Source organism: Agelaius phoeniceus, chromosome 5, assembly GCF_051311805.1.
Source record: "Agelaius phoeniceus isolate bAgePho1 chromosome 5, bAgePho1.hap1, whole genome shotgun sequence".
Classification (NCBI taxonomy): domain Eukaryota; kingdom Metazoa; phylum Chordata; class Aves; order Passeriformes; family Icteridae; genus Agelaius; species Agelaius phoeniceus.
In genome coordinates, this window is record NC_135269.1 from 22,461,640 (window position 1) to 22,486,989 (window position 25,350).

At 40.4% G+C, this 25,350-nt stretch overlaps 1 protein-coding gene across 2 annotated transcripts in view; it reads right to left on the reverse strand.

Annotated features, from left to right (window-relative positions):
• Positions 1-25,350, reverse strand: part of MYH9 (myosin heavy chain 9) — a 70,454-nt gene that overhangs the window by 25,115 nt on the left and 19,989 nt on the right. For both annotated transcript variants that reach the window (XM_054632470.2, XM_077178538.1), the window contains exons 3-12: positions 24,405-24,561; positions 14,133-14,160; positions 13,302-13,395; positions 8,238-8,330; positions 7,474-7,537; positions 6,832-6,930; positions 5,821-5,964; positions 2,832-2,927; positions 1,624-1,742; positions 372-524 (exon numbers count right to left, since the gene is read on the reverse strand). In XM_054632470.2, the coding sequence (XP_054488445.1) occupies positions 372-524; positions 1,624-1,742; positions 2,832-2,927; positions 5,821-5,964; positions 6,832-6,930; positions 7,474-7,537; positions 8,238-8,330; positions 13,302-13,395; positions 14,133-14,160; positions 24,405-24,561 (1,047 nt within the window). The remainder of the gene's footprint in view (positions 1-371; positions 525-1,623; positions 1,743-2,831; positions 2,928-5,820; positions 5,965-6,831; positions 6,931-7,473; positions 7,538-8,237; positions 8,331-13,301; positions 13,396-14,132; positions 14,161-24,404; positions 24,562-25,350) is intronic.

Here is a 25,350-nt window from a genome sequence, read left to right on the forward strand (position 1 = left end):
TGACAGGAGCTGCCTTGCTGGGGTAATGGTAGGATACTTCTTTTTTGATGGCAGTCTGTGTCTGCTTCAGATTATAATGCAAACCACATCCTAAAATTATTTAATAGAATCCCATAACAGTTTGGCCTAACAGTTCACCGTCATCTAGAGAAAGAGCTCACATTTTCCCTCTCTCCCATCTCTCGCTCAACTTTCCTTCATTTCTTCCTCTCCTACACTTATCTTGAATGAGACTTGATGTTGATTCCCCTTTTTGTGGGCTTCACATCCTTATCAAGAGTGTGTTATTTTCCAGTTGTAAAACTATTTCCTTCTGCGGTCTTTGCTCCATATTAAACTGTGCTGAGTGCAAGGACCTGACATCTCCTTACCTCAAAAATCTCAAAGCCAGCAATGTCAAGGATTCCAATGAAGGAAGCACCCTGTCTCTTGGTCTTGTCCAAAGCCTTGTTGATGCGCATAACCAGCCACCGGAACATCCGCTCATAAGTGGCTTTGGCCAGTGCTTCAATGGCAAAATCAGCCTAAACAGCAAACACATCAACATCAAAAGCTGCATTATAAACCAAAGAAAGGCACAGATTACACTGCTTCAGGATCTAGCAGCACAACTGTAGTCTGACATTTTCTCTCCACCAGGAAATTCACTGAACAAGGCTTATTTCAGTTTATTTCAAATGAAAAGTAGATGGCATAGTGATATTCAATATATAAGAGCAAAAAATTTGTCTCTAAATTAGTGTGTCAAAACCAAATTTCAGGATCCTACCTGTGGAGGAAACAAGAGCTGGTATTAAAGAAAGAAAAACTATGACCAGTCACTCCCAAAGACTGTAGTAACATGGAGTATTTCATAGGCCCAAGGAAACGAACTTAAATTCTTTTGTAACTTTGGATTTATGAAGCCAAATCCCTCCCTGCCACTACCCTACCTTTGCTTGACACAAATACTACATGTAGTAAGAAATCACACATCAAAAGGAACAAGCAGCATGGAAAGGCAACCTCTGACTTTTTCCAGACTTCAATCTCTTACCAATCCCTTCCATGTTACAGAGCCATGTTTCTGTATTTAGAGGATAATGCTGTGGTCATAAAGAAGCCAGGCAATGAGTAAGCACAGGGGTTTGCTCCATTCAAGCAGGCCATGAGCTCCTAGGTCAGGTTTCATTTACAGCACAACCAGTCAAGACTGTTACAAAATTTCCAATAAATTTCAAGGGTGAGCAGCAAATTCTTCTATCTTAGTAGCTGACCCACTCAAAAATAGTGCTTTCTGAATTGCACCAACTTGAAAATGTCACCCTTGCATACCACATTGAAAATAACTCCCCAGGGACAGCCGGTCACCAAAATTAGGGGATTTGTGTTTTCTTTCTTCTTTTTTTTAGAGAAAATTTGCTAAGGGACAGGGTGAATTCTATCTTTATACAAATTACATGAACAAGCAATATATTATGTTAGAAGCAATATATTAAGGTACAACATTCAAGTGTGCTTTCCATACATTGCAACCATAAAGATGGTTAGTAAACACTACAGAAACCTTTGATACATTCATTAGCAGTGCAGCAGTAAAATTAGAGACCAAAGTGGTCTCATTCATTTTTTGAGAATGCCTACCTGTTCTTTGGTCTGAGCTTTCTGGACATAATCTCGTCCAACTTTGATGCGAGGAGTCAGGATACCTCTAGTGAAATCTGTCACGTTGATACCCAAAAGGTGAGACACCTTCTGAGCAGCTAAAGATGGTAAGAGGAAACAAAAAGATTCATATTACTCTGTTTTTCTCACAGAAAGAAAGAGAAAAAGAAAAACATTCTGACAACTGTCTTTAGAAAAGTCAGGAAACAGCTTACAAAAAACATTAAATGAAGAACAGGTTACTGAGACAAAATACCTTCCTAACCAAAAAACCACTCTAAAAAAACCCTCTTGCAACCCATACAACAGTTTACTGAGTTTCTCCAGAAGCCACTAGAATATATTTGAAGTAACAGCCTCATACAACTAAATTGTTACACAGAAGCTTTAGAAAGGTCATTGTCTGTAATCAATCTAAAAATACATCAGATAATGGATTCTTAATCAAGCTAATTGTTCTGTCTTCATCTACTGATTAGTCTTGGAGACAGCTCCGTATTTCAGATTCAAGATCCAAAACCCAAAGAGTTTATTCTCCTCCTTAAAATGGCATTTAGAGCATATTTTAAATAATAACAGCCAAAAAAAAAAAAGTCCTTTAGTGATAAATTAGCCACATTTGCACTTCTGCAGTACATCAACGATGAAGGTCTAAAAGTTAAGTCTTCCAACAAATAGTCTTCTATCACATGAAGCATGGCACTATTTACACATTCAACAATGGGCAGTGCAATTAAAATATGCACACATGCTTTTATACCCACCATAAAACTATCCACCACCTTACTCTTACAGTTACCAGACTACCTACAAAGGCAGCAAAGAACATTCCTTAAAATCTGATAATATAGGTTTGAGGGAGCAAATACTGTAGCTCGTTTAAAACACACACTCCACATATTCGGTAGAGTAATCCTTTTCATCTGTTCATGGTGTGTACTTCCTGCCTAGCCCTGCCACAGGAACACTGTCACATTCCTGCCCATGGGTGGCTGCAAACACACGCCTGGCAGAACACTTTGTATATTTGTATGGGGCACGCCAGCTCCTCTGACAAATAATTCACCCTGTGGAAAAACAGGGCTCCAGCATTCCATACATACTGCAATACATTCTCCCCCTTGCAAGAACTTCCTGGAGGCTTTTTTGCTGCACTTTTCTATGGTGTGGGGCAGGGGATTGGTTACCTGTATTGTCTGGCATAGAGGCTTGGTCTGTGTTACGCTCCTTCTTGAAGACTATGTTGCCAAGTTGAAGAACACCTGAGATAACCTTCAGCAGACCTTTTAAAATAGTAATAATAATAATAATAGCTTAGTGTCAGACATCACCAAAATGTGACCCAGTTATCCATATCGCCCAGTTACCTTTCCTAACATGGTAAAGAGGCCCATCTCGGCATCCCAAAAATCCTTCCGAAATTTAGGAAAAAACACCACAGCTACTCATCTAAATTACTCCCATTCAGGACAAAGAACTTGCCTTGTCATTCCTATGCAAGACTACACAGCCTAGAAATTCACCTATTCTCAACATCTCTATAAAATAGTGAGAGACAGGACTGAGGGTAAAGTGCTACCTACAACAACTGTATTTTTTAATAAAACACTTTTTTCTCTGCTTCAGGATAAAAACTCATGCAATGAATTCATACTCAATTTTCCTCAACAGTTACTGCTGAACAAAGGAAAGAGACATTTAAGAGTGCACCTCAATTAAAGATTTTGTTTCCTTAACCCTGTAACACTTTCAGCTCCCTGACCAAGATCTGCAGTCCTTACAGACATGCATTATAAAGTACAGAAGGCAGCAGGATGTGGGCGAAAGTGCCTGTACCGTAACTATTACTAATTATATGCTGAAGCACCCCACCCCATTGCTAATGACACATTCATACTCTTCAAGTGATGCATGTCAAAAAAGCCAAACTATCAGATGCCAAGACAGGGAAGATGGTGTCAATTCAATTTTCACCACATATCAAAGCTCATTGCATAATAGCTTCCAGTTGCCTTGAGCAAAGTAAACTGCCAGTCACTTGAAGGGGATCTTCTAATAAAGGTATTTTTGGTCCCCCCAATTTCTACTTGTTTATACTGATTTTGGCTGGGGTAGAATTAATTTACTTCACAGTAGCTGTTATGAGGCTGTGCTCTGGATCTGTGCTGAAAACAAGTGTTCATAACACAGGAGGAGGCTGGGGGTGCACAAGAAAATGGGAAAGGACACAGCCAGGACAGCTGACCCCAACCTACCCAAAGGATATTCCATACCACGTAGCATCATGCTCCGCATATAAAGCTCAGAAAAGAAGGAAGGGGAGGATGTTAGGAGTGATAATGTTTGTCTTCTCAAGTCACCGTGTGATGGAGCCCTGCCTTCCTGGGTGTGGTTGAACACCTGCCTGCCCATGGGAAGTGGTGAATGAATTCCTCATCTTGCTTTGCTTCACTTGCATGTGCAGTTTTTGCTATACCTGTTAAACTGTCTTTATCTTGATCCATGAGTTTACTCACTTTTACGATCTCAATTATCTCTTCCATACTACTGGGCAGGAGTGAGTGAGCAGCCATGTAGGGCTTAGTTGCCAACTGCAGTTAAACCACAACACTATCACAAAAATATTTGTTTTAAGAAAACATCCTTTTGAGGATGAGAGTGAACAAAGGCTCCATTATATGCTACATTAGGAGCAACAGAAAAGAAATATATGTTTGTGATTGTCCCACTCTGCTCTGCACTGGTGTAGACTCACCTCAGGTCCTGAGTGCAGTTTTGGGTACCACAATATCGGAAAGATATAAAGCTATTAGGGACTGTCCAAAGGATGGCTATGAAGACAGCAATGAGCCAAGAGAAAGTCACAGGAGGAGTGACTGAGGTCACTTGGTTGTTCAGCCAGGAGAAGAGGAGACTGAGGAGGGGACTTCACAGCATCCTACAGCTTCCTCAGAAGGGGAAGTGGAGGGCAAGGCACCTGTCTATCTGGTAACCAATGACAGGATCCAAGGGAATGGCATGAAGCTTTGTCAGGGGAGGGTTAGGCTGGATCTTGGCAAAAGGGCACTGGCTCCTCAGCAAGTGTAAAACATTAAAGCTATTTTTGCTGTAGTGCCTGAAACCAGTAACTCATCTACATGACAGCAAAGACATACCCTAGAGCATACATTAAAAACAACTCGAAACACTGAGCATAGCAGGACACCCTGACAATGAATTAGGCTACCATTTCTTTTTTTTGGTTTTGACAAATTTCTCTTCACCTCCATACAGAAGTTTCAGTCTCAGATGATTCAGGACATCAAGAAATATATTACTGTCAATAACAGCACAGATTTTAACAGCTGGACTGTAAACAGCAGAAGGCAAAGGTAAATAAATGTTCCCTACAGCCACAAGAGCTGCAGCCTCCAGCAGAGGAAGTGATGTCAAACCACAACAGATGCTTACTTACTTCAATGTAGACAGTAACAGTCCTAGCTTTAGAAGACCATACACATTTTGAAGGTGACACTTTGCAGAACACTGATTTCCCACCAGTGGGGCAGATCATGAATGAGCGAGCACAGAGCTCTGGTGAATGTGTATCACTGTGCTTTGTGCTGGCTGTGTGCATTTCTGTTCTCACTGTCATGCTACTGTGCTCCCAGAATCAGACAATATTAGTTTCTGATCAGCAGTTCAGTGTTAAGCTGGAAAGAAAGGCACTGTGACCAGCCCATTCTCAAAGGACTAATCCAGAAGTCACTGGATCAGATACTTTAGAGCCACTGCTAAGGGATAGGGGGAGCACACAAGCCATGCATTGCATAAGAGAATGAGGGGATTCTTGTATCTTTAATATGTTTTTCGTAAACTGAGTATACAAGCCTCAGATTGGGAACAAAAACAGCAAGCAGAAGCATGTTTTTATTAGCTGCTTGTTCTAGAGTTAACTGTATAACCTGAAACTGTGCTGGTAGATCCTGAGGTGGGTCACTCCAAAGCCACTGAAATTTGTTACTTGCACACTGTTCACTCGGGGCAGGGGGAGCAGGAACAGACACAAGCAAAACAAAACCAACAAAATCCCTAAACAAAAAGCTAACAAATCAAACCAAAACAAAAAAAGAACACCAGAACAAAAAAATTTCGAGACACAGCCTGTTCCCTTTTTCATTCCTTGCATATTCATACCTATCTGCTCTTCATCTGGGATGCCCATAATCTTCATTGCCTCCATGGTCTCCTGAAACATGTCCTTGTCCTGCTGGCCCGGGATGGTAACATGCCCATTGGAAAGGAAGCGGTATTTGTTGTAAGGCTCCAGCAGCAGATCATCTTAGGAAAGAATTGAGAAAGAAGTTGCTATGGATTTTTTTTTTAAACAGACAACAAGCTACCACCAATATCAAATTTCTGATTTGCATACACTACCAGCTCCTGGATGAATCTAGGATTATGTCCAGTTTTACTTCAGGCTGAATATTTAATATATTTTAGATAAACACAGAGTTTTTCTGTGTTATTTCTTGCTATTCCTTCCTCTGGCCTACTCCACCAAAGCAGTGCCACTCATCATTAGGTCCTAAATCTGTAAATAGTAGGGATTAACTTGAAAGTAAATCTGCCTTTAATTTCAGATACCTCATTTGTTTCAAGTCAGATAAAAGTTCATATATTAATTCTTGAAACAGTAGCAGCTATGAGAAAGTCCTCTCCTTGTGTCATTCCTGCAGATCCATTTGCAGCTCTTGCACAACACAGACCCGCATTACCACGCTGAGGTATTAAAACAAGGTGTGCTGGGATCCCAGACTGCTAGAGGTGCTCAGAGGCTTGCAGATTTGCTCCACTCAGTTACACACCGAGTGCATCACAGCAGGAGCATTCCTGCACCAGAATGGTTTACATCATGCAAGACTAGACTAAACATGGGACAGCGATTTAGATAAGGAAGGGCGTAGAGTCATTGCTGGCAGGGAAACAAGTGCAGGAAGGAACCAGAGCAGCAAGTTTTCAGGAACTGAGAAGTGCAGGGGGAGGATAGATGGATGCATGAGTGTATGAAAGAAGTGGAGGAAAGCTGACCATATCCAAAAGGCAGAGAAGGGGAACTGTGAAGGAACAGGTCTTCATCTACAAGTGTTCTGAACCCTCTGTTGTTGAAATTATGGGATTCCCTCACCACAACACAATCATACTTACTCTTCAAATGCTCTCCTGCCCCAGAGAGCAGGTAGTAAAAGATGTGGAAGGTTCTCTCCTCTTTGGCCTGGCGAATTGCACGTGACTTCTCCAGCAGATCTTCAGAGAGTCAAGGCCCATGACAGGACATACAAATCCCTTCCTACTCTATGGTAGGAGAAAAAAATACCTGATGTTCTCCTCATACCAATTGACAGGGGTATTGACTTAGCAATCATTATCAGTCAATAACCCCTTGAGCTTCTGGTCTCAGTTCTGCCAGCCTCTGAATGATGACTATGGTAAGAGAGACTTAATTGGTAAGAAACATAAAAACTGATGCCATCAATCCCCACTTGCCTTGGAAAGAAGCAAGAATGACTTATGAAATTCCATACCTATTCATATTGCTGCAGTTTATGCTTGCATTTCACCTCTTAAGATTCGAATTCATTCATTAACTCAGAAAAGGTCTGCACCATGATCACAAATGTCACAAAATACTACTGAGGAAAGAGGAGACTACAACAGTGATCTTGATAGCAGAAATTTAGAGTGCTTCCAACTGCTTTCTCAACCTAAGTCAGTGGTGATGAGACTGCTAGGTATCATTCCTGACACCTCTAGAGCCTTGAACCTTTCAAGGGGTTACAGAAAGGATACAGGTTTCAATGTTGGCTCCAACAATGTAGCCGTTGACATCAAAGTTGATTCTGATAAATTTGCCCTAAGAGGAAGACAACAGCATTAAAATTAGTATTCTTTGTGTTTGGTAACAACAGTAAACAACAGAGGTAAACCTTCTCTTTTTCATCCAGGAAAGGAAACTCCAAACAGGTGAGGCATGTTTTAGGCAAAGTGTAAGGTCTGCCAATAGGCAATGCCTACTGATCACAACAACAATTGAACAAAATATAGACACCAAGCACTTCCAGACACTTCTGTCATTGTGACAGCCTACAACTCACACTCACTTATGTTTCAACCTAGATTTCCCACAACCAGGGTCCCTTGAACTTCACATTACACTACCCTGACAGCTCCACCCCTTTCAGTGTTAGCTTCAACCATTTTCATTTGGTTTTGCTGCAGCTCTGCCACCCGCCTCTCAGATGTTGTCCATTGTTCTCCAGAACAAGCAAAATAAAGACAAGTATTTGCTCTCTAGGATAAAACCAACTGTAATGATTAAAAAAAAATCAGCACAGATGATCCTGGCACAGGATCTGGTTTCTTCATTCTAGAGATCTAAAAGATCTATTCTGGATAATTCACCAAATGAAATTTATTTCCCAGATTAATTTTAAAAAAGTCACTCAGTTACTGTATCTCTGATAGCAATTCACCCAAAACCAGAACACTCTGGAAAGTGTAAAATACACTTTTGATGCACTTTTTGAATACACTCGTGACATAATAATACTCACAAATCTTGAGGAGTTGTCATTCTTTACTGTCTTGGCATTTCCAAAGGCCTCCAGGATGGGATTAGCCTGGAGCAACTGTCTCTCCAGTTCTCCCTAGAGAGAAATCCAAAATTAATAAAGTAGGTAGTGGTTCACAGCATTAACCTTGGGTCAAACCAGCGCTGCGGTTTCAATTCAGACTAGCTTGGCATCTGTTGCAGAGAAGCCATATTAAACCTTAGGAGATGATCACTTAAACCTTCAAAGGAGACTCATTAGTTATCTGGGTTAAACAGAAACATTCATAAATAAGCCTCATTCCCCTTCCTCCCAGTGTGTCTTTCTGTTAGCAAGAAGCCCTTCAAAGTCACTTGGCTGTAACATCCCGCAGACTTCCCAGGGACAAATTAAAAACCATACCAGCATCCAAGACCAGGCCCTCATCCCAGAAGTGTACTGCCACAGAGCCTGGAACAGTGAGGTAAATCCTATCTTGCTACTAAAAGACAGCTCTGAACACTGCTACTAGTAGGTTAAGAAGTTAGTCTGAAAAAATCTAATGTTTTGTAAAAACCAAACACAAAATGCTTGCATTTCTTGTAAGAGTCTACATCTTACAAAGTACAAACAAGCAAAAATCTCCTTTGTAAGGAGGAACACACAAAAAAGAGAATTAGTGGTATCCCACAAACTGCATGATTGCTTGCAGTCTGCTGCCATATTCACACACTCATCCCCTCAAGGAACACAAAATGCTGGAATTGTAGAAAAAGAAATTCAGAACTTTTATCTCTGCCCAGTACTAGGCCATTGCAGCATATACACCTTTCCCTGCAGGCTCTACACGTATCCCTAGCACTTTTGAAAAATTACTTGTCCTCTGTGCTAAAAGCATGGTGTTCTCTATATTTCAAGATCAACTAAAAAGCTTCTGGAGACACAAAATTACAGTTTAGATTAATGTTTCTCTTTTTAGCAGTTATCAGTAAGTACTCAAGACTGCCTGTGCATAACAGATGGAAATGAAGTTTGATTTGTGAGAACTGGAATTTATGGGGAAACTATTTAAGGTTACTTCTAAAGGAAAATTGTTCCCATTTGTTCTCAAAGACAGATTAGTTCTTACACAGTGTCTCTAAAAATACAGGAAATAAAAAAAGGAGGAAGATATATGAGAAACTGTACAATGAACTACAAGTCTTTATTTTTTACTTCTACGATCACTTCACTTCATGCTTGCAAAGTGCAAGGCCAAACATGACCCCCAGCCCTGGTGGAACTGCACACAGACAGAAGGGGCAGCTGCTGCAAACACCTCCATTCACTGTCAAGTATATGTGACAAGGGGCTTAGCCCTGGTAAGAGAACCTGAGCTGGCACATCATCTGTCTCACAACAGACCCAGCATCTGGCATTGCAAGGAAAAAAGCCTCAAAACTAGGGTTCAGTCCTTGAAACTGTGTGGTGGTCACATTTCTCCTTGTGTTCTGCCACATGTACTGAAGTTGGAATGCTCTTTGCTCACACCATTTCTCTTCCCCATCCTGCAGTGAAGCCCTAGGCCTCTGTTTCTAACTGCAATTTATTACTATTCAAGTGAGAGGTGACAGCAGCACAGCACTTAAACCCAACTAAATGGAACAAGGAGGGAAAAGAAATCAGTCTTTGACATCAAATCTATTTTAATTATTTGGCTATAAATAAAACTGAGGCCATAGCAGCTACACAAAGAAGGGAAGTTTATGCAAATCCACATATAATAGACCCTACTGTTACTTAGTACCTCAGGAAAAAGTGTCATTAGTTTCAAGTAGGTGTTGGTAAATTGTAGTTTAGAGGTGATTAGGTCTCTTGAAACACCAAGGTAGCAATATGCATAGAGAACGACAGCTTGGCCTCACAGCAATGTGAAGCATTTTCCTTTCCGGGAAAGGAAAATGCTGAAGAGTCGGTCAAATCACTGAGCTCTCCTGATTTGCCTCAGCACCATGACACAGTGGAAAAATCCAAGTTCTCAGCACGCCACAGTAACAGCACATAGGACTAAGTGTCTGCAATTACTGTACCCATTCCTCACTGCATGCTGTCTTTGTTTAAAAGGCAATTCCATTATGTTTAAAAATTTTAATAAGTTTTGGGGTGGACTTTTTGGGGGTTTTTTACTTTAAATTTTGATGGTCACCTTTCACTGATGGAAGATTCTTCATTATTTTTATACAATAGGTAATTTTGCAGAGCAAAACCATTACAAGACAGAGCTGTCCAAGCTTTCTAAAAATCCTAAGGTACCTATCATTAAGATGCTGCCAATTTCCTGGTGCTTGTAATTGCCATTCCTTGACCTGAAACAAATTTGTTTAACACTTGGCATGCATTTGAAGTATGTGCAATATTCCTCATGAAAACAGCAGCAGAAAAAGGTCTGTTAGCCTGTGGTTGGCAGTTCCTAACACTCTTCAGTATGCTGTCTTTCTACTGCTCTGAAATTACAAGACAAATTTAAAGCAACTAAAATCCTTGACATCTACCTTGCACTGAATTTTTTTTCATCTCATACACTTTTTGAAATGTTTTTTAAGCAAGATAGAAGTCTTTCCAGCTATTTATGCTTCAGAAAGTATGGAGAAAGGCATCCAGAAATCATGTCTACCTTTAACAGCATACAATTAAAAAAAAAATATGGGGGATGGTGTTTGGGTTGTTTGGTTTGTTGGAGTTTGTTGTTTTGTTTTTTACACTTCAGGGATTTGCTTTTGTATTCTTCTCTGCAGTCATGTGAGAGATTATCAAATAACTAAATCCCAACACCCGTGGCTGCATGGGGGAAGGAGAAGGATCATCCATAACCAAAGTTTCGTTACAAATATTTAAATATCAGCTACCATTACCCATGGATTTCTGATTATCTGCAAACACTCACATCTTGAAAAATCATTACATTATTTAATAAGACAGTAGAGAAGCTGAGATTAAACACGGAAAAACACTGACTTCAACTTCCATAAACAGAAGTTTTAATAAATGAAAAAAAAAAAGTTTCTATCATTAGATTCAGTACATCCCCCAAAAGGAGCCTTAGTGTGCATAGAAGTCACACCATGCAGCTAGAAGCTTATTTAGCTGAATATATTAATCCACTGGGAATGGTGGAATGCACCACTACCTCCAAAACAAGTGAGACAGAGTTAAAGAATATGTTTTATAAAACTGATTTTGCCCTGGTATTTGGAAAAACACCAGTTTACATCCAAAAGTTCACAGTAAAGAAAGTACCACTACTTTCTATAATATCCTTTGTTTAGTTCTGTGCCTAAAGACAAAAATCTTCCATGACCAGTATACCTGAGATCCTCAAAAAATTAAATGTATTCATCTTCATAAGTTCCTATATTCTGATTCCAAGTTTGCACCATAAAGAAGTGCTGCAGAGCACTCACTGCTGATTAACAAAGGCTTCAGCTCTAAATCCCCTCTGGTAAGGTCAGTTTAGTAACAAAACATGGAGAGCAGGACTTTTTGAAAAAAATCAAAACTTAGGGAAAAAAATTAAATATCAAGCTTGGGCAAATCACTAACCAGTCCAACTTAGGACTGTTTTATTCTCCTGAGCAGATCTGTCCTGCTTCAGCAGTTCAAATTTTACTCATGGACAAGCAGTGGAAGAATACTTAACTCAACCCCATGATTCTATTTTCCACACTTAAAAAAAATAAAAAGAAGAATGTTTCTAAATACAGCTACTGACAGACCATGGAAAAAGCCTTCATATGTCTGAAATTTTGGCACATAGAAGATTGGGTTTTTTTGGTAGAATTCCAGAAGTTAGTTACTACTATGTGCATGCACACACACAGTGTGCCTGCATGCAGAAATGCCTTCTTATTTATATACTCTACATGCATTAGACATGCCTACACATTAAGCTGCTACAGGAAAACTCTTATGTAGAGATGCAGTGGACACACCTAGCACTTGGCTTTCATTAATAAACATTTCCAACGTGTTCAGATCTGGCTAACAAGCCCACAGTACTAAAACTCCCTGGCTAAATACTTAACTACATCAATATTACTAGGAACATCACACACACTATATGCTTAAGAGTCTAGGAAAGCCTTGTCCAGTCCTATTGTCCTGATGGAATACTTCTAAGATGGTATGTATCTGGGAAAATCCTGCAAGAAAAACTTTAAAGGTAAACTAGTATTGAGCACAGAACACAAGTATTCTTGATATCACTACAGTCTCCAACTGAACATCCTTACAAAAAGATTACTGTGCACCACACAAAAAAAAAATAAAATTGTGAATTGTCTATGGATTTGTTTTAGCTGCAGAAAGTGATATTGGTGTGGAGTGAAAAGCCGCTCAAAAAAATCACACAATGGGACAGAAAATGCATTCCTGGTGCAGAACGTGCAGTAAACGTGCAGCTCACCTACGAGGATACAACTGAAGAATTCGGCAATAGTCCATCGGGGGAGAGGGAGGGGAAAAAAATATAAGTGAGACATCTTTAAAGTCCTCCCACCATCATCACCACCCTCCTCTCATGTGCTGTTTGCTTGGTTTCCCCCCTTTTAATGTTTTCCTACAATTTTTAAGTTTTCAGCCGATGTCCACTAGCCTATCATTGTATTCTCCAGTTTTGAGACAGTACATGTAATGGCCAGACCTAATCTATAATGGTACAGAAGAAAGGAGACAACTCCCCCACAGAAGGACCAGTTTTAAACCGCCTAGACTGGTTATAAGCAATACAACCATGTGAAAAGATCAATACAGGTGATGCAATTACAGCAGCTCTTGCCCATGCACTTGCCCATGAATCCAAGGGGTTGTGGATGAGTTTATGCCCACTGTAGATCCACCGAATTCAAAGGAGTTATGGCTTTGAACAGTGTTCCCTGACTTGCAATTTTTGACAGACTTGTTGTTTCATAGTTCACTGACCTCCTCAATCCCCTGACAGATGTTACCATCTAAGCTTCTACTGAACAATATGTCTTTTACCAACATCAGCCAATACATATTTAATGTCCAAAGTCTGCAGAGCAATAAAACATCATTAAACCTAGGTCTTACCTGGTCTTTTTTGGACTTGTGCGAGGAAGCAACATGAGCCAGATACTGAATAACCTTCTTGGTGTTCTCTGTTTTACCAGCTCCTGATTCACCTCTGTAAAGAAAATCTAAAAGTTATCAACAAACAAGATGTAAGGGGACATAATCATATTTCTAATCCCAAAAGGGCTACTGACATCCTTAACTGCATCCTGGCCATTACAGCACCTCCCTTAAAACCAAGAAAAAAAAGCTGGGCTGCAGCTGAACTGCAACATGGAAGGCAATAAAGAACTGTGTTTTCTAGTCACTTGGATACAAAGACTGTCAAAGTGGCTGAGGAATAGCTTGGAGGCTGCTGTAGAGGTTAGGGTGAAAGGTAATGAAGTAAATCTTTCAAACGGAAGCCTCCTGACTGCAAGAAGAAACATACCAATTCCTTAAGCATGGCTGAGGGCCAATCAATTTTACTGTGTCTAGAAGACAAACTGCTGCATCAAGAGTATCTGTTACTCTATCAGCCTCATCAGTATGCATGCACTTAAACATAACAGCTGCAACAAATCTGAAGGATCACTCCAAGCCTTTTCCATTGACAAAGCTGTATTTCTTCAGTAGTTTGAGCACAAGGGGCTGTTTCAAAGCCAACCTCCCTCCATTTATTACAAAAATTATTTTGCAGAAGGAATTATATATTGGAGGAACTGTAGTGGGCTTTCCTTGACTCTCCATTATTACCTAATTCTGTAATTCCACTTCCATCACTTAAAATTAAGAGAGTCCTTCCTTTTTACAAAAATGTAAAAACACAAACTTTGACATGCAGACAAACTGACAATTGGAATTACTCACGTGCAAAGGATGGACTGATCCTCTCGATCTAGAAGAAATTTTAAAAGAGTAGTCAGACTAGAACTCTAAAAGAAAATTTCTCTGACAGAATGAAATCAACACCAAAGACACCAGGAAATAGTAAACACTGACAAATATCCTCAGAATCACAGCCAAGTAACCCCCTCTCTGGCAAGACACCCACCTCCTACCATATGCCAAAGTATAATGGCACCACAGCAATTTAGTTTTCTTCATCCAGAAAGAATATTATTTGCATTACAATTTTTCTACAAACACTAAAGAAGTCTTCTACTGAATGTTTCTTTACCACACAGCTACAGTGTGATGTGCATCTACTTGTTCTTCAGCCCCTATTGCAGTGGGCCCATACTGACTTACAAAAGTTATCAGCAGAGCAGTGAAAATGGAAGAGGTAGGGGGAAAGTGGGACAGCAACTGTTACAAATCCCAAAGTGCCAAAGATTCACATCAAACAGACGTTTTCAGACCAAAACAAACACTGGAGGTTGAGTGACAAAATATTTGTTACTTATTTTGTACAGACTGGACCCAAAAACTGGAAGACTGAGCAGCAGCCTACATCCCATACAGCTGATTGTTTGTGGCATCATCCCCTATTGTATTAACACAGCAGTTGGTAACAACAGAAACCTTTTCTTTTCCATGCTGACGTACCAGCAGACTTACTAATGCCCGTGTTCAATTCCCAGCTGTGGATATCTTTCCAGTTATAGAACTTAATTGACCCAGCCCATTCACTACTATCTTCTCCCACATCTTTAACCTCCTGCCAGCATTCACTTCGTTATGCACAGTCCTGACCAATCCTTCCACCATGCCTTCATCCCACAGCTCCTGCACACACTCCACCTATTCTGCCCTGTTTCACTTTCTACCCCTTCCCTCCACCCTGTGCCCACCTACCTCCACCCAGATTCCATGCCATTCCTTCACACCACCAGGAATGAGCTGGGAGCACTAGGAAGACTGGAGAGTGCCTGTGCCTACACCAGAACAGCCTCAAGTAGCTTGTAGTCATCACAGGGACAGTGAAACATGGAACAGGTGGGCACAGCAAATCATTGACTGACAGCCCACAAGAGCCACTGGGGCACTCAGAACACACTGTGCCACCAAACTCAAAATCCCCATTAGGCTGGGAGGCTTTTTGGTTTGATATTAGGTGTTTGTTTATTTTTAAATCAAGACCAGAGGACTCACAGATTATTTAGTCTGAGAAGCTCAGTAACACTGCAGCAGTTAGATGTCATTCAGGCATTGCAACTTCCTTTTTCCACTCATTGCATTGGACTAACATCTACTCTCTAAAGAGAGAGAAAGCAAGCCTCAAACATCCAAGAGAGTCTGCAATTCAATGGATCTAATACTGTTTTTCATAATTAGTGACATCCATTATGTTTGTGTGACTGTCTCCACATTTTAGCTACTGGTTCTTTTAATTTTTTCCCCGTAGCTTAGAGAAACCAAGAACGCTCAGTATTCTTCCCACCAGACAGTACTTAGATGATATAATTAAGTCAGCATTCAAGTTGTTTTGTGCAAGATAAAGAGATTGAGCTGTAATTAGGGAAGGCTTTCTAGTCTGATAGATTTCAAGTACCTGAAACCTTTTCTATATCCTTAAATACTGCTGCTGCAAGCACATTTAGCATTCCATTACTAACATCCTGAATGCCATATTAATCAAGAAAAATCTCCCATACACACAGTTTAAAAAGAGAGGAGTATATCTAGGGTTTGCACATATTTTTGTGGAATAAGGAAAGCTGGCAAACCTAATAGGTTTGAGATTCCATCTTAAAATATTCTGAAGCCAATAATGGAAGCATTGAGTTCACATGCTAAGTATATGCAACTCCTGTTCTTAAGCATCTTTACTGGAAACTGACTGTATGTAGATGAGCACAAAAAATGAGAGGAAAATAATCTGGTTTTTTCCTGTTAAAACTTAGATTACTTGCCATTACCCTGCTAATACTGTTCTCAGAAAGAGCTGATCAGCCCCAAGCCTGGAGGAAAGCAAGTAGAAGAAAATCACCACTCAAACAGTTTTGGCCTAGCAAATTCTTAAGCCTTCAAAACTAGATACTGCAGCTTTACTTAAATTGCATATTCATGTTTTCAAGTGCTGAATTTATTCACTGCCTTTGAGATATACACTCCTTTTGCTGAAGGCCAGGCCAATAATAGATGTTAGCCAGCTCCAAAGGCCTCACATATTTAAGGTTCCCAGTGGGTCAAGGGCTCAGCAGGCACATGCCAGCCCTCTGCATGACTGGGCACTTTGAGGGTGGATCAGGGGAATAACTAATGACTCATTTATGGATTGCCTAAGGAAATGTATTCTTCAGTAGTACAACACCTGAGTACAATTCTGCACCACAAAGCAGCTATGTGAAAGGACAAGACTGTGCCTCTGAATAACACCTGACTTTCAAAAGCTTGAATAAAAACAAGCAGTTCACTTGTCCAGAAAAGGCTATGCTCACATTCAGGTACTACAGAGGCTCTTCTAAGAAGTAGATTTGAGAGAAAGAAAAAAAAACATTTTAAAAAGGCAATTCTAAATAAGGTGGTCCTTATTGCTGGTAACCAGCTCTGACCTTGGAATTATGAGTTGGGGCTTCTCAAACAGGCTGTGGAGCCCCAGGCACTTGAATAGCACCTGCCTCCCCATTTCCATCCTAGAGATGATCCAGCAAAAGAACACCCATAAGCAGACAGATAAACCGACTGTTCAACAGAAAAAGAGGTGATCAACATCAGATAATAATACCAAGCAGTTCTTTGGCAGTGAACACTCCTCAATCATGCCAAGTTTTCTCATACTTGATTGAAAGTTCTTTCCAGCCTTGTTCCAGTAAGACAAGATAGCCACAGCACCCTGGATTGACCCTAAGGAGTCCCAAAGGCAACTACAGGATTTTTCCCCACCCTAACACAGAGCACGGTGTTGAAAGGTGGTCAGGCAGGAAAAGTCACAGACAGTGTTTGAAATCCTCTTGGCATGAAGCTTTCCTCCCCCAACATACTTTCCTGGTGGCCCACTGCAGCTGCCTTAGTCACCTCTGCTTTAAGTCAGCAGGATCCTACCTGCAAGTGCAGGCAAGTCTCTGGGAGCACGCAGACACTGCCATAAAAGGCAACATTCCTGTTTGCAATCCGGGGGAAATTCTTTCCCAGGACTGCAAAGCAGCAGTCATTGGGATAGCTGGAATTCTTCTAATTGTGTATAGACAGACAACTCAAATAATGTGTTGAGCAACAGGAAACTGGAGCCGACCAAAGGGGCAAAGAGCTAACGCATACAAAGCATAACTCTTAGATACTCTTCAAATTAAGAACAGTTTCAAGTGCCAATATTTGTTCTCCATATGACACTGACTTGTGCCATCATGAATCAGAATTCAGTTGTCCAGGCAAGAGGCCACCTCCCCCCTCCTTTTTTTTTTTTTTCCAAAGGATCATTCAACATGGGCATACTGCACTACTTCAGTCAGCACTTGCCTTTACTTCATTGTCAGTTGTGCAAGCAACCTACTCAGCAAAAGAGAATGTGCTGGGTACCATAAACTCAGTTGCTTATAATAACACAATCAAGAAACGCCTGATTAAAAGAAATCTGCACCTGCTTTTCAGTTCTAAACAGAGTCACTTATTAGAAACAATCCAGAATAACAACTCATTAGTTAATTATAGCAACAGTTCTGTATTTCAAACCAGCTGACAAGGAAAGCTTTTTATCTAGGCTCTTCTTCAGCTCTCATCACTATAGCATTCAAGTGATCACAAGACACAGCAGCCTCAAACATCCAGAAATTCAGGAAGTAAAATATTCTTCAAATTTAAACTATACAGCAGTATGGTATAATAAGATCAGTAGATTAATTTTACTATGTAAAAAACCCCATAATACGTAACTTATTCTTGACTTTCTTTCGTCCAAGAATAAAAGATTACATTTGAGACTGCTTGCTGCTTTAGCATACTCTAAAAACTTAATTAAACCAAAATTTGTTTTCACAAGAGCGACATCTTTTTACATAGAAAGTGCTCAACCAAATATACTACTGCAAAACAACAAGTGTGAATAAATGCTGAACTGCTGTGGTCAAATACATTGGCATAATTGATAATTTAATACAGCTCCAAAGTCTTGAATTTTGTTTTTAAATGTTTTGGGATGGGAGAAGAAAAACGTTAGAAGGCTAGAAGAGAATGTGCAATTTAAGCTCCTCATCTCAGTTACAGAACATCCTACCAGGCCTTTATCACCCACTTCCTCTGCATGAGTGACTCTCATTTCAAGCCTGTTCATCTCCATAAAAGGAGAAGTAATATAGCTTTCACACAATGGTGACATCACCTCTGCAGCTAAGAGGAAGTGGAGCTGAAAGGCAAAGGCTTGGCTTGCAGTCCCCTGCCTATAGCTGACTCATTAAGGCTAAAAGCTTAACCATAGCTCATGGTACCACCCACCTCTGAACCACAGCGTCTGGCAGGCCAGGGCAGCCCAGCCCCGCTCCCGTTACTGCGCTGCTCCCAGCCCAGCACCCGCGCAACGCCTGCAGCCCAGCCCGGCCCGGCCTGGCCGGCCAAGCTACACAGCTGACCTAAAGCAAGAATTGCTCTTAAATGCATCTAAGCGCTTCAACCATGCAGTGCTGTCAGCTCTTTACTGCCTCCTCAAAATTCTCTTCCAACATCAACATAATTTTACATCCCATGTCCTTTCCTCAGGCCTCTTAACGCAGGAGAAGCCTCAGGGACCTGACACACTGTGCTCCACAGTGGGAACAACCCCACTGGCATCAGACCCAATCAAGTAGGTTCACTGTGGTGCTTTAACCTACATTCTGGCTTGAATGGAATCAGAAACACTCCAGGGGAACACCAGAACAGAGCCCCAGAACCTGTTTTTGCACTGTCATTTAAAGAACCTATTATAGGGAAGTCTCAAAATGCTAACAGCCATCATCAAGTAAAAAAGAAAGAGAAAAGAGAAATCAAATGAAGGAGAAACATAGCATATCCAAGACAGCTCTCAACAATACAGCTTCAAGATGTTTGAAAAAAAAAAAAGAGAAAAGAAATCACTTGAGTTTACAGGAATACTGCAGTGCCAAGATTCAGCTCTGCATTAGCTGAAGTTTGAAAACAGTCACAAGGAGAAAAGTAAATTTCATCTTTCAAAATGAAATATATCCTACGGGCTCAAATGGAAATATTTATTCCCCCAAGACATTTTTGGACTAGAGCCCACATCTCCCCTTCTCTAGAGCTCTTTAACTGAACCTGGAGATAGCAGAAAACAAGTTGTAAGCTGCAATTTTAGGTTATGCAAATGTTTATGAAGTTCTGACAGAAAAGAAAAACTAGTATACAGCCTGCAAAAAGCTCAGGCAGCTCATGATACTAAAACAGTGAACTGGAGGGAGACTGACATCAGGGGCTGAACCATTACATAAGTGACTGCCAGAGAAATCCTGCTCTAGTTTACAGGAATGAAGCAAAATGGGTGTGGTAACTACCAAAAAACAAGTGGGCAACCGGACTCTTTTTTAGCTCCCTGTTCTCATAAAAACCACATCTCAAGACACAGATTTTTAAAGCTGGATTTAGAAATTCCAAGTAATTCAAAACATGTAAAACATTTCTTAAGGAAATTTCAAACAATGTACATACTTTCTTGCCATTTGCACCAAAACAAATATCCTCCATACTAGCATCCAAATTTCATGTTGCCCTTTGCATGAGAAATTTGGACAATCTGGAAAATACACTTCTGAAACCACAAGTTATATTCTTTTGGGTTTTAGTGGAAATAGAACTTGACCCTTACATGCAACTTGAAAGGGACATGTGTGCCTCTACATAATCTGAGCAGGTCTCAACTGAGAAGCACTGACAGAATATTATATGGAAAAGAAAGATGCACTTTGGGGTAGGGCATTATATAGTGCAGCATAGCAGCCCAATGCTAAGAAGCAAGCTGAGAAAGTACTTGGAAGCAAGAAAGTTAAAACAGAAGTATTCTGCTAGCTAAGAAACTTAGAGAAATATGCAAACATTTAAAAATTACAAACAAAACACTTGAAGGTCTATATTCTACAGGAGCAGATCTAGAGGACTATCTTTTGTGAAAATCACACGTGGTCCCAAGGTGAGTGTGAGGATCTACAAAGCAAGTGATTTGTCTTACAACACCTAACACTGTGATTCCTCATTTAATGTAACAAGGTGTCACTAAAAAAATCACCAAGGTACTGTGCTTCAGATTTTTTTTCTTTGAAACACCAAACCCAGAAACTACCTAACTCCCAAGTGAACACCAGCACAGTTCTGGGCGTACAGGTCCCTTTGCAGACTAATCCATCAAGGTCAAGGAGGGTTTAATCATTGCTCAGTGATTTTCAGAGTTTTGTTAGGTGAAACATTAGGAGCTCTCCAATAATGTGGAGAAAACCAGCTAAGAAAAGAGACTGAATATATTCATTAGCTATGTGCTGTCTATTCCCTCTCCTACCTATCATCTCAGCTGAACAGGTCTAACCTTCGTAGACCAGAATCACCATACTGACCTAACCTATTACAGAAGCTACAGATACTTTTTCAGGGCATTAAAACAGATACCATGTTCCAGATACCAATGAAATTTATATCTTCTATCACTATCTGACACAGAAAATTCTCTATGTGTGCTCCAAATAGACAAACAGGTGCTGTTTAACAGCTTTAAAATATGTTTTTCTAAATTGAGGCCCTGGAGACTGTGAATTGAGGTAAAGAATGTATCTCTTCAGTATACATCAGCTGCATTAGATTTGTTTGCTCAAGACACCACTCCACTTGCAGGCACTGTGCTTCAATCATTAGCACCAGAAGAATAATTCTTCTGAAAGCAGATCTGAGGCTTCTGGCACCCAGGTTACCCAGGGAACAGAAACATTAAGACAAATTGTTGTTTTCTCTAAAAGCAAAAATGTTACACTTTCTTTTGAGAGTTCTGTTCTTGAAGCACAGGAAGTATCTCCAGGTAACATGTAGCAAAATAATGTTTTCATCTCATTTCTGAGAGTCACAGTCTTGGGTCTGAGAAAAAAAAGGAAAAAAACCCAATAACAACAAACAACCCACTCTGAACATGCCCTTCACCATTTTATTTCTTCAAGAAAGTACTTCTGAGGAAAATTAACAAAAAGCAATATAATCTCTTGGAATATCTAAGTGCCCTGACACTTCTGCCAATGAAGCAACCAGAAGATACAAAAGAAGACCAAGCTCACCCACAGTACATCAGCATAGATGCCTGAAAACGGTTAAGCAGTTTGTGGATTAGCAGAGGCTGGAACAAAACTCTCATCTTCCTCTCCCTTCCTGATGAACCATCCCTTTGAAAGCCCTGTTTATTCAAACACCTAAATTGACTGAAAATCAACAAAAACAACCCCCCCCCAAAAAAAAACCAAAACAAAACAAAAAAAAAATCTGAGTCCAAATCAATTAACACCCAAAGCTTTTCCACACTGTCAGTTTAAGAGATAACTATATCCTGTGCTGACAGAAGTCAGAGTCAAGTCAGCTTGCTATCCTTCTCCAGGCCATGAAGGATTCCCAGTCTTCAGGGCTCTGAAAGTAACCTAGGGAAGGCAGCCTAATCCTAAATGCCTCTGGCTCATGTGGAGCACCCGACCCTTTCATCTTCTATTCTCTGTACAGATTCCTGCCATACCACTGGCTGCTGCACCAAACCTCCCCCACCGCTGAGCAAAACCCAGAAAGTGGAATAGGAATGTTGCTTTCCATTCCCCTTGAGGCTAGCCAGGACCAGAGACACTGCAACAACCTACTACTCACCCTCACTCCCAGTAGCAGACATTGGAATGCTACTGCTACCCTTTGAAACAAGGAAATAAGGCAATAAATAACCCTAAAACAATCTCTAGAGGTCTTGTAGTACACACAGGTAACTGTGAAACCACACAGAAAAATCCTTCCAAACCTAGTTAAACAGATCAAGGCAGGTAAGTTCAAAAGCTAATCGGGAATGATATTCATATCAACAAGCATTACAAAAAGTCTGCAACAAGGTATCTAAAACTAGGTAAAGAAGAGCTGGGGTAAGCCTCTAGACTGTCAGTACTGCTGAGAATACAGCATAGCTAGAATTGTTCTGGGAAAGGTAAACACTCCAGCAGACCTCATAGCAACTTTCCCATGCTTGGAAAACACAAGCAGGGCTGCCATTCTTCAGCTCTGTACAACAAAGCAAGTCAAGTCTGGGGTTTCCAAGTCCATCATCCAAGCGGTGGTCTGACAGACACATCACCTCTTTTCAACAGGAAAGAAAATACCCACATAGATTAATCACTACCTCTGAACCACCATCAGACCAAGGAAGGTCACCTGTCCCCTGATGTAGAATTTCAGCTGTTTGGGTATCTTCTGTCACACACTGATATATACCTGGCAGGGATGAAGGACAAGATACATGCACTTTCAAGTGGTTTAACTGTTGTCTGTAAGGGAAAAGGACTTCAGTCTCCTCACAACACTGCCAAAAAACTGTTTCTGACTCTATGTAGACAAGATTTCTTTCTAGGGAACAGTAACTTTGGTACAGCTAAGTTAATAGCTTGTTTAACAAAAATACAAATTAGTGCTTGAGCTAACAAGGAGCAGGCAATGGAGGGAAGGAAGCAATAAAAGAAGGAAAGAAAAGGAGGTTTATGGACAACATTCTGCCATGTAAAATATAGGTGGAGCATCTATTCTTGACCATATCATGGCAGATCCAGTCTTTCTCTAAGGGAAGTGAGATCCTTTAGAGGTCCAGCTTCACAAGTTTTTATCTTCTGGATGCAGCATTCATTTCAGAGTAACACACCAGCAGTATGGCTGCATTTCTTCAAGACCTGCCACATCTCCAGCAAATTGCCACCAACACCCTGCCACCAGTCCACTTCAGCAGGTCTGTGTACTCACCCCTCTCCATCCCAGGCTTTTATAAATATAGATTAACTGATCCATCACATTAGCTCACCCCTGTGCTCTGTCCTGCATGGCACCACACTTAAACAACCTTTATCAGCTTTCCCCACACCAAGTTTGTTGGAAGACACCAAAACAGGTTGGTGGGTGGAGATTTTCTTTCTTTTCCACTCTGGGAACCTGTATCATTATAGCCCTCTTATGCTTGGAGGTGCAAGTGGTAGCAAGGGCAGGTGAAAAGCAGAACTCAAACTGAGACTAATGAGAAATTTAAACCATGATTTTATTATATCTGGATTTTGCTCAAAAATGTGATGCTAGTGACATGACCTAGGGGGAACAAACACCTTAGTCATTTCTAGACATCAAAAAATTAAGGAGTAGTAACATTCACACAGGCACACCAAATCAAACTGTCCATTACACCCTTTAAACCTTACAAAGTATGCCTCCTCATAAAACCCAGGTAACAAACAGGAAGAAAATCACAAAATACCTCCACACCTGAACCTCTCCAAGCATCACAGACACCACAACTGACTTAGTGAAAAACCTCCTCTCAGAACCAGGGATCTGCACAATGCATTCAGAGTTACATATTTAGAAGTCCTCAAGTGATAAACAGGTAGCAGATAATAGCCACAGTTCTCTGATTCTCAGTTGTATAATGTGGAGTGAAATAGGTCTATCCTACTTGCTTTCTTTTATTGCATGAAAAGGAAACAGATGTACTTAATATTTCCTGATAGTGAGTTTTATTAACAAAGTAAGAATATAACCAAACAAGTCTTGACAGTAAAGCTACCACTGACCATCACACTTCAAAATATAGGTTATGCTAAGCTTGATTCCCCAGCCAGACTGTGCAATTGGATTTTAAGCTGGCTTTTGTTAAAAGCCTCTATCAAACAGTACACATCCCTGCCCACCTACAGCTATGTCAATTCATAGGCTCATCACTGAGATGGAAAATTTGCTACCTCAGTTCTCCTTTCCTGCTTCTCTGAACCCCATGCATTCACACCAGCCTGTTCTTTATGTCAAATTTAGCTCTCACCAGACTTTTTGTACAGTTCTTCAATCCACTACAGCAGGAGAGAGCTATTCACCTGAACACAAAAGCTGGTACCAAGTAGTGTCTGTAAGCAAGGACAATAATGCCTTTTGATAGCAGTGAGTTGTTGTTCTCCTACAGTGTTTTGACTGCAACCTTGATTTGTGATTTCAACAAGAGTCATTATCTCAGTCAGCACTCACCTTGCATCATACTCCTGTAGGCTGTGTCTGTGATGGCATAGATATGAGGGGGCATTTCATGTCTCTTTTTGCCTTTGTACATCTCCACTATTTCTTCTGAGTATATGGGCAGGTTCTTGTAAGGATTGATTACCACGCAGAACAGGCCTGAGTAGGTCTGGAAAGAAAACACCCCAGCAAACAGAGACAGAAATTAAAAATGTTATATACTTGCATATTTTAACAGTACATTACTTGAAAAAACAAACAAACCAAACAGTGCTTTTTTAATTACTTCTTCCAGTGATGCCATGTGGAATGCTTCCCACTAAACAATATTAGAATCTGAGGAACAACCCTAGTCCTCTCACCTTGACCAGTACTCAACTCTTCCAAGTGTGCACTGAACAGCTACTGACCCATTAGTAATACTGATATCACTGATCTGCTCCCCAGCTAATTAACAGTCCACTAGGACTGGCTTTTCTTCCTTTCAAAGTAAGTGCCATTTCGTGATAGAATGTAGGTGTGCTTAGCTTCAAAATGCATACATTTGTGTTCTGTCTCATGTTTAATATCCATTTATCTAGTAAATGATCACTAAACAAAATAGAACCTCAAGCCAAAATAGTTACTAAAAGAAAAATAAGACCAGCCTACTCCTCAGAGGTTTTCAAGACCACTAGACTGTGCCAAAGGCAGTGCCATCCTGTTCTGAAAGGAAAGCTGGATTAGATGGCCTCCTGAAGACCCCCCAAGCCTGAACACTTTCATGATTTGTAATGTAGCAAGTGTGACTAGAACTAGATTCAAATTGTAAGGTCAGCAATGTATAGTATGTTCAGTATGTATGTTTAGAATGCTCAGTATTGTTCCAAACCAGTCAAAATGGAAAAAAATTCTAAAAGAAGTCAGCGATATATGCCAAAGTTTGCTTCTAATTCATATAAAATGGTTAATTCATTAT